At 49.4% G+C, this 10,433-nt stretch overlaps 1 protein-coding gene across 1 annotated transcript in view; it reads right to left on the bottom strand.

Moving 5' to 3' along the window:
- The window catches only part of TM9SF2 (transmembrane 9 superfamily member 2), a 59,923-nt gene extending 55,454 nt beyond the window's left edge, over window positions 1–4,469 (bottom strand). Inside the window, exon 1 of the mRNA XM_058670511.1 lies at window positions 4,140–4,469. Within this exon, the coding sequence (XP_058526494.1) occupies window positions 4,140–4,289 (150 nt within the window). The 5' untranslated portion in view covers window positions 4,290–4,469. The remainder of the gene's footprint in view (window positions 1–4,139) is intronic.
- Between the last annotated feature and the right edge of the window lie 5,964 nt (window positions 4,470–10,433).

Raw genomic sequence — 10,433 nt, forward strand, 5'->3', positions numbered from 1 at the left:
AATCAAGGCAAGGACCTTAGCCACTAGGCCACGCTGCCGAGCCCGAGACCTACTCACTTCTACTCATGCTATTATTCTAACTGCAGTCCCATACTGTCTCAGGATTTTAAGAAAGTACAACAAATTCTACAAGAAAGAAATTTCACAGCTCAAATCCTGTATTATGCTTTCAAATCTAAAATAAGGGAAGGAAGGGGGGAACACAGAAACCTCAATAGTAATGAAGGTAATGCAAAAATATTTGAGGTACCAACATATAACTTTTAAGTTGATATTTTAAAAATTAATGTATTGTGGAGACACAGGAATCATCATCAGCTCAGGGCACTGTAACTCAAACCTATCCTTCTTGAAATAAATCTGCAGTATTAAAGTATAACACCGCTTCTTGTCTTTGATGTGTAATTTTACTTTGTGAATATACAAATAACCTCTCATCAATACATTCTAACAAAGCTACTTATAATAGAGAAAATTCGGAACCAAAATGTCTTATAAGAGAAGTAAACCAGACAGTACAGTCACAGGGTGAAATACTAGACGGTCCATAAAATCATAAGAATGTGTACTATGTTAATACTCAAATATATGCACAGCCCATGACAGTAAGTTAAAAAAACAAGCCACAGAAATGCAATCACGGTGTGTGTGAAGGCTGAGGTCACAAACCAGAGCTGGAGCAATATAAATAAAATTCTGTTTACTGAACTTCCTTTTGTCTACCAGTAAATTCAACATAAAAATCACTCAAAAGAAGGCAGCAAAATGATCCAATCCTCAGGGTTTTTCTGGTTGTTTCTGGGAGTACATACTGAGCTAAACGCTGGACATGGACTGACCGCACAGGACCTGAGAGAACTATGGCTCATAGGTTACACTCACATGGAAGAGCCACTTGCTTCGTCTCTACACTCATTTCTGTAATATCACAATGATTAGCAATGTACTTTTCCTCTAAGAAATGCAAACCACTCTCCAAAGCAAATCATGTAACATGGTTATTTCTAACTGATGCCATAATTCACTGAACTCGAGTCCCACCTCCCAACCAACAGGGACTTTTGGAAATATCACCTCCCATTCACAACTCTCATTTCTAAACTTTAAAAGAAGTCTCTTCCGCTTTTCTGAAAAATACATACATACAAGACTATCAGCAATCCTGGTCTGCAAGCCTGCTCCACTTCCAGCCCAGCTCCCTGCTGATGAGCCTGGCAAAGCAGTGAAGATGGCTCAAATGCTTAGGCCCCTGCAGCCCTGTGCAGGACCTGGGAGAAGTTCCTGGTTCCCAGCTTTGGTCTGGCCAGCTCTAACACTTGCAGCCATTTGAGGAGTATACCAGCACATCAATTTCTCTATTTCTCCCTCTCTCTGTACCTCTGCCTTTCAAATAATGATGATAATAATAATAATGGAAATATGGACTTGATGGGAACAAATCATTGTTAATACTACTTTAGTGATAAAAACTGTAACTGCTTACTATCATTTATAACATCTCCTTTAAAGCCAAGAAATTATATTAAACTTTACTTCAAACCCTCTATACCAGTTAGTCAACTGTAGGAAACCAGTGTTAAAAACACATCCAACCTCCTCTTCCCAAAGCTGTTTCAACTGGAAGTAACTGGCAACAAACAGGAAAATCCAAAACACTTCAGAAATATGTTCTACCAGGCCTGCTTTATCCTAACACCTACGAAAGTGAAAAATCCAAATGCATCTCCCAAATGAAGTAAGTGACAGCCATTTAGAGGTGAGGGCTGTGGTGCAGCATGCTAAGCCACTGCCCAGGATGCTCCAATCTCCTTTGAGGCTACCGCTCAGCTCACACCGGACTTTCCATGGACACACCAGCAGTGGCCGATGGTGCCCACATGGGAAGCCCCGCAGGGTCTGGCTCCAGGCCTCCGTCTGGCCCAGTGTCTGCATTACATGCTTCTGAGGAGGGAGGCAAGTTTTAGAAGTATTTCTTTCAAACCAATCAGTCAAAAAGCAGCGGCAGCCACTGGGAAGGACTTTCGGGGGAAAAAGCATCTGGCAGTGCATATATAAATGTCACCCCTTCAGTTCCTGCATTTTATTTCAAATGTCACTGCCCCTCTGTAGCTTTCCCTGAACACTCGGACCCACAGATATACCCCCTTCTGATTTCAGACCACGCTGGGTGCATGCATCTTTTATACATCAGAATGCATTAATCTGTTCATACGCTTACGTCCCCTCACTTTGAGCAATGCGATCTTTTTCATCTGCGAGGGACTAATGACTGCTGCTAAAAAGAAAATGTAAATGGGCTAGCGCGGTGGCTCAACATGCTAATCCTCCACCTGCAAGGGCCATCATCCCATGTGGACACCAGTTCACGTCCCAGGTGCTCCACTTCCCATCCAACTCCCTGCTTGTGACCTGGGAAAGCAGTGACAGCCTGAGTCCTTTAGATCCTGCACTAGCATGGGAGACCCAGAAGATCCTCCTGGCTCCTGGCTTCAGACCAGTTCAGCTCTGGCCAGTGTGGTCATTTGGAGTGAACCAGTGGATAGATTTTTCTGTCTCTGTAAAATCTGCCTTTTCAATAAAAATAAACCTTAAAAACAAAGTCAAGATCAAATACTAGCCTTACTAGAACTTTCCACAGAAAAACCAACATGCTGCCAGGCTAGCTCCCGCTGGAAGCACCCACAGGCTTTCATCTGGATCCCTTAAAAAGGAGTGAAAGGGGCCCAGAGGCGTGGCCTAGCAGCTAAAGTCCTCGCCTTGAACGCCCCGGGATCCTATATGGGCGCTGGTTCTAATCCCGGCAGCTCCGCTTCCCATCCAGCTCCCTGCTTGTGGCCTGGGAAAGCAGTCAAGGACGGCCCAAGGCCTTGAGACCCTGCACCTGTGTGGGAGACCTGGAAGAGGTTTCTGGTTCCTGGCTTCGGATTGGTGCAGCACCAGTCACTGAGGTCACTTTGGGGGTGAAACATCGGACGGAAGATCTTCCTCTCTGTCTCTCCTCCTCTCTGTATATCTGACTTCGTAATAAAATAAATAAATCTTAAAAAAAAAAAAAAGGTGTGAAAGCACTTCTTGCGCGTTGGGGTGAGTTAAGTCCAAAGTGTTCACTGTCCACTTGAGCACACCTCAGAGATGCTCAGCCATGCCTACCTAAGCAAGCTGCTAAACATTTGCATCAACATGTCATTCCGGACATCTGACAAACCTAACCAGAAACTGCAAAACGCCATGAACATTTAATAGCTTCTCTAAAGTAATCTGAAAATTCACAGCTCACAGTAACGCTGGCGGCAATAAAATAAACACCAGCTTTAAAAAAAATTCCAACTTAGTAAATGAACCCATTTATGGACAGTAAACGCTTGCTAGGCCATTACTGAAGTGTTAAAGCCTCTAATAGCTTCAAAGAGCCCCTCATTTGCCAAGGGGCAAGTTTTAGTAACGCGGGATCTAACTGCAGTTTGCCTACTGTCACTCCCTCACCGAGGAGCCCAAAAGCTTACTACTTCAACGTAGCCTTCTACCAGCAGCTGAAGAAAAAGCCGGTGTCCGTGTCCTGAGCGGCCCCTACTTCCCAGAGCTATCCTAACAAAACAGCAGTCTCTGTCATCGCCTGCTCAGGCAGAGTAAGCAATGCGATCTTTCACATCCTTGTCCAGTCAAGCTTTGTTTGGGGTGGGGGGGTGGTTTACAAATATTGAACGCCACTACAGCAATCTTGCCTTCGTGCAGTTTTTATGGCTGTGGGTGTCAGTGGTGAAGACCAAAGTCCTGAAGACAATTCCTCATAACCAACCAGCCCTTGCAGCCAAGTCCAGCGAAGCAGGAAGCGAACAAGTCAAAAGTGACTTGGGGGCTGCGACTAGCCGGGAGCGGCCAAGCAGGCGTGCCCTCCGTGGGCGCCCCGCACACCGACACACTCCGGCCCAGGAAACCCAAGCTCAGCAGCGCGCGCCGCTCCAGGGAGCTGGGGCTGGGGGCCAGGCGGGCGAGCCCCCCAAAACCCGTCCCTCCCCGCCCCCAAAGCCTCCAACCCCGGGTGCCCCTCAGGCCGCCCGACCCCACCCACTGCTACGCCCCCTTCCCCTCGCTCCGACTCGGGGACCCCCGGCACCCCACCCGCCGGAGGCCTCGCCCACCTTGCACTCGTCGCTCTTTTTATCGTTCTCACAGAAGTTGACTGGGGCCAGGCCGGGCAGGTAGAAAGCGGTGCCCCGACGCGGGCCCGGGGCCGCCCCCAGCAGCACGAGCGACAACAGCAACAGCCGCGGCCATGCCGTCGCGGTCATGACGGCTATTTCGGAGCTTCGGGGGAGGGGGTGAAGCGGGAGAGAAGGACGAGGGAGACCCGGGGACGACGACAAGGCCGCGGGAGAGGAGGGAGGCCGGCCCCGCGACGGCTAGTTCCGGTTGCGCTAGTCGGCCCCGCGGGCCCCGCAACAGAAACCTTCACCGGACCGCCACTGAGCATGCGCGCCGCTGTCTGCGCAGGCGCGATCGGAGCGGCGGCGGGCGACCTGGCGAATTTCCGGGAGCGAACGCGAGGGAATCCACTCTCCGGGTTTTCGGGGCGGCAGGGCCGGCAGAGCGCGCCCCGAGTCCGAGCTCCCGGCTGGAGCGGCCCGGGGGCGTCCGTGGCTCTGAGCACCGTCCTACGCCGCGGGCGCGTGGATGGGCGGAGAGAAGTTAGGGCGCACACTGGGTTGGGTGAAGCACAGAAAACTCGCTGAAACTAGCCTTTAATTTCTCTGGGCAGCATCAGTGGAAGTGAGGTGGGGACCAAAATGCGGGCAGGTGGATAAAAGGGAAGCGTTGACATATTTTTTCCAGACGAAAACTCTACCGTTAATGGTCTGTGCACAATTGTCCCAGCTGGCCTGTGTGCATGGCATTGCCCTTGAGCAAATCCCTGCCACTTTTTGCAGTGAATATGTGAATCCGTGTCTTGCTGCGTGTTGCATTTTCTCCGTGTTTTCCAAGCGGAAAGAAAAAAAATTCAGCTAAGCTTCAGAGTGCAAATACTGCTTGGGAAAAAGTGCTTTGAGGACCTCCAAAGGAATCGTCCCTCTGGGAGTTAACTCTAGTTCAGCATTCTAAAATAGGAAGCTTCAGGAATGCCTGGAGGCCCGAAGCCCCTACGGAAATACTAGGAAGGGATTGTTGCTTGCTTTAGAGTTTCAAAAGGATCTAGCCCACTGGGGGAAAAATTAAGAACTACTGATCTGTGACCACAAGAAAAAGGAAAAAATAAAAAACCCTGCCGGCCCAAACCGGGTGGTCACGGCTCGGGTCGGATGCTGCACTTCTGATCCCACGTCCTGCTCTGGCCCTGGGAGGACAGGGGCGGGATGGCCCCAATGTGCGCACCTGTGGCAGATAGGGGCTGAAGCTGCTGGGTCCAGGGCTGGCTCCTGGCCTGTGTGAGCAGTGGATGGAAGCTCCCCCCTCAGCCTCTATGCCCGTCTCTGCCAACTCAAAGAAATTCATTTTTTAAAAATTCCTTGCTGGCCAAGGAGGCAGGGAGAAAAGCTCCGACTGTGCACACTGCTGCGAAGATTGAACGAAGGCGGTGCGGAAAGCCCGCTGCAGGACCCCGAGGCTCGGCAGCCCCTTTCCAGGAGAAAAAACCCAAATGGTGAGTGTTGAGTCAGGCAGGATGCTACCCTCACACGCTCATCCTCTCAGTCAACGTATTTGTTCAATTTTGGGCTGGGAGAAATTTTTTGTTTATTAATACATGCTTGGTAGTCGAAAGGCAAAGACCTAGAACAGGAGAAAGCAAAACGGAGATGTGCTTTCCAAAAAGCAGAGAAGAGGGAAGGGGTCGTTCTTGTGCGCTGTCGCCTGCTTCCCCCGCTCCCCCATAACTTCGACTCCCACCTCAGGCTGCCCACCTGGGAGCTAACCTAACTTTAGCTGCTCAGCTGGTGCTGTGAGCTGGGCTGCGGAGCCAGGACAATAAATCCTTCCAGCGCTTCCCAGGAGCGACTCAATCCTCTTGAGAACTGCGACTTCTTGTTCGTTTGTAACACTTGGGAGCTAGGGCTGCAGTTGCCCTACAAGGTTGAAACATTTGCCACGCGCTGTGTAAGAACAGGAACACGGCATTATCACATTCATCAGGCAAGAGTGGGCATCCACAAACACCCGGAGAAGTGGAGTCCTCCTCAACGAACACAACGGCCCGGGGCCGCGGCCACGCTGCCGACGGCGCACGCGCAGTCGGGGCGGCCCGCACCTAGCCAGCTCCTGCAGCCGACACGTCATCCAGCTCCGCCGGGACGCGGGCGGGGCGGACTCAGGACTTCCGGGTCCGTTCATTCCGGGGGTCCGGCTCGCCCGCGTTAGCCTTGGTTAATTGGCGCAGGTGGTTCCTCGGTAGTAACCGCGATCTTTCTTCTAGGTCTCTCTGCCTCAGAAATGGAGCCCCTGCCTTGTGAGGCTTGTGCCCTTGGGTTGTCTCTTAGGCATAAGAAAGATGGGGGAGTTTAGTTTAAAAGTAGGAGGAAGCGTTTCCCTTCAGTTCTCCAGAACTGCAACTTCTTGTTCGGTTGTAAAACTTGGGAGCTAGGTATTTGCCAACTCGTGTTTAAGACTGGTAACATGGCATTATCACGCTCATAGGGGAAGAAAGTGGGCAGTGGTTACCCAGAGTTGGAGTTACTGTTTAATAGTGCAGTTTTGACTTTCAGTTAGTGGAAACCTAGTGATGGCCACACCATGACGTGAATGTGCTAATCCCCCAATGATGCAAACGATAATAAAAAAAAATAGAAGTTACCGATTTGAAAGGCATTGTTAGAAAGACACACCCTCCACCTGCTAGCTTATCTCTCCAAATGGCCTCAACTGTGAGCACTGGGCCAGGTGGAAGCAGGGTTGCCCACATGGGTGGCAGGGGCCCAAGTGCTTCTATCGGTGTCTGTTGTCTTCCTTGGCACGTTAATGAGAAGCTGCATCCAAAATGGAGCAGCCAGGACTCGGCTGCTAGCCCAATGTGATGCTGACTTAACCTGCTCCACAAAGGCTGGCCCATCAGTAAGATTTTAACTACAGGTGATCAAAGAATAATTTTTTTAATGAAGTACATTACAAATTCTCTGATCTGGTCACACGAAACTGTGCTGGTTCACTTGCCCAAATGCCTGGAACTGCTGGGGCTGGGCCAGCCCGAAGCCAGGAACTCTAAATGGATCTCCCACATGGATGGCAGGAATTGAAGTACTTGGGCTTCATTTGCTGCCTTCCCGGTGCATTAGCAGAAAGATGGACAGTAAACAGAGCAGCTGGCACTCAAGCTAAGCCCTCCAGCTTGAGACACAGACTCCCCAGTGTGCTGCACCACAGTGCCTGCCACTGTCACCCTGCCAGGTGTGCAATGGAAATGATCACCATAAATGCTGCCTTTGTAAAGTCTGTATTACACTCTACTAGTAGCAGGTGCATGCTGTAAATATTGAGGTTTTCAAGATTTTCATTGTCTTTTGTTGATGGAAAACTGTGATCCCAAGGGACAAAAAGGAGTCACTTTCCTCCAAGCTACCTCTGAACACACCATCTCCAAATACATCATTCTGACGTAAAAATTAATTTGAGTTTAAGACAACAGAGAAACGGCAGACACTGGAAATTCTCTGCCTTAGAGCAGAGAATGTCCCCGTGTAGAGGACTCACTAATTCCCTTTTATAAAAAATGCTCCCTTTTACTGGCCAGGACAACTTGAGCCAGCACCACGATGAAACCATTTAGCAGATTCTGCTAAACAACGCTTCATTGACTATACCTTTGCTAGTCATCTTCCTACCATGTACTGCCCCATCACCCCAAACCCCATTCTTGTGTCTAGTTATTTCTGCATAATTTATTGCCTTTTATTAAACTGCCGTACACGCTTCCAGTAGATTTCATTTCTTTTCTGCGAAGGTTCTGAACAAGTAAAATTAGGAATCCAATCTGTATACTTGGGTGGGGATTGTGGTACGGTTGGTTAGTGCTTGGGGTGTGTGCATCGCATGTTGGAGGGCTGCTTTGAGTTTTAGCTACTTCATTTCTCATTCAACTTTCTGCCTGTGTTCCTGGGGCAGAAGCATTTACAGCTCACATACTTGAATCCGCACCACACCCTGGGGAGGCCTGGGGAGTGTTACTGGCTCACAGCTTTGACCTGGTTCAGCCTTGGCTGTCGCAGCATCTGGGAAGTAAATCGCCAGATGGATCTCTCTCTCTTCCTCCATCTTTCTCTTATTCTTGCTCTGTTCTTTGAATGCCTTTTTTTTTTTTTTTTAAGGTTTCTTCTTTTTTTAAAAAAAAAAAAAGACTTATTTTATTTTTTTATTGTAAAGTCAGATATACAGGGAAGAGGAGAGACAGAGAGGAAGATCTTCCACCCAATGACTCACTGCCCAAGTGACTGCAACGGCCAGAGCTGCACCAATCCAAAGTCAGGAGCCTGGAGCCTTTACTGGGTCTCCCGCACGGGTGCAGGGTCCCAAGGTTTTGGGCCCTCCTCGACTGCTTTCCCAGGCCATAAGCAGGGAGCTGGATGGAAAGCAGGGCTGCCTGGATTAGAACCGGTGTCCATATGGGCTCCTGAGGACTTTAGCCGCTAGGTCACTGCACTGGGCCCTCAAAGGTTTCTTCTATTTTTATTTGAAAGGCAGAGTTACAGAGACAAGGAAAGGTGCGCGTGCGCGCACACACACACACACACACACACACACAGAATCTTCCATCCTCTGGTTCATCCCTCAAGTGGCTGCAGACAGAACTGAACTGCTCCAAAGTCAGGAGCTTCTCTTGGGTCTCCTCTGTAGGAACATCCCCACCACTTTCCCAAGCAGGGAGCTAGGTCAGACGTGTGGCAGCTGGGACTTAAACCAGTACCCGCATGGAATGCTGGTACCACACACAAAAGCTTAGCCTTCTATGCCATGAAGCCATCCTCTGGAATGAATTGTTTTGAAGTGTGTATGCCTTTTCTCTTGTCAATAGCTCTTTTTTCTGGGCTCAAGGTACAGAATTTAAAGGTGTACAGGAAAAGTTCTTCCCTCCCCGTCTCATTTACCAGTCCAGTGTAAACACTGCAACCTGAAGTAAAACCAGCGCTGAACAAGGCCATCAGTGCAGCGCCTAGGAGGTCGGTGCCAAGTTCTGAGATAAGGGATGGTTCTCAAGCCACCACTTGCAGCCAGGAAGGGGATTGTTTGGCCAGGACAACGATGAAAGAGGAAGGCCACTGAAGCAAGCAAGCCACGTCTCAGCGAGGACAGGGCGTGGCTTCCTTGAGCTCTAGCTGGGTATCCTAACTGCACTGCCAACTAGGCTCACACTGATTTGTTCCCAACCACCTGCTGTTCTCCTTGCCACAGAGGTTCCTTTCAGGGGAGAGAATTTGCCTGCTAGATTTAAGTAGGTCTTCTCTGGGATCGCGCTTGTATTCACAACTTCAAATATTCAATGGGTTTTAGTGAATCTACTGGGTGTGCAACCATCATGGCAATACAGCTTTAGGGAGTTTTACAGCCCCAGTAAAATCCCCCCATGGCTGTCAACACGGAATCCTCTTTCTTCACCCAAGCCACCACCAACACACTTTTCATCTCTAAACATTTTTTTTTTCTGACACTGCTGGAGATTTCTGTCTTTTCATAAATTCTTCCACTTTAGGACTGGTGTGATGGCATGTCAGGCTAACCCTCTGCCTATAGCGCCAGCATCCTGTATGGGCTCTGGTTTGTGTCCCTGCCACTCACTTCCCGTCCAGCTCTCTGACTGTGGCCTGAGAAGGCAGCAGAGGATGGTCCAAGTCCTTAGGCCCCTGAGCCCGTATGGGAGACCCAGTCAAAGCTCCCGGCTCCCAGCTTCAGACCAGTCCAGCTCTGGTCATTGCAGCCACTTGGGGAAGGAACCAGTGATTGAAAGATCTCTGTCTCTTCTCTCTGTAAAATCTGCCTTTCTAATAAAAATAAATAAATCTTTGGAAAAAGTGGTCCACTTGCTTCATCCAGAGATAATTTTATTTACCCATCAGTTTCTGAGCCTGACTAATAACATACACTCACACCTGGGAAGTCAGTCTTATTTCTGGTGTCCGATGGCTGCTTTGCTCCGGATTCTCCGCCATCCGTTCCCTTCAGTGACAAACCACCAGAAACAGCCCCGGGGCTGGGACGTTACCCACTGCAGTAGGGGAGGATGTCCACCAGGGGGAACCATAGGGCACCTTCATGGAGGGTAGCTTACCAGCAAATGGTAACTTTTTTTTTCTTTTTTCTTTTTTTTTTACAGATTCATTGGAAAAGAAGATTTACAAAGAGAAGATACAGGAGAAAGATCTGCCCGCTGGTTCACTCCCCAATGGCCACAGCTGAGATGATCTGAAGCCAGGAGCCAGGAGCTTCTTCCAGGTCTCCCATGCAGGTGCAGAGTCTCA

The sequence above is a fragment of the Ochotona princeps genome, chromosome 12 (genome assembly GCF_030435755.1).
Source record: "Ochotona princeps isolate mOchPri1 chromosome 12, mOchPri1.hap1, whole genome shotgun sequence".
NCBI lineage: Eukaryota > Metazoa > Chordata > Mammalia > Lagomorpha > Ochotonidae > Ochotona > Ochotona princeps.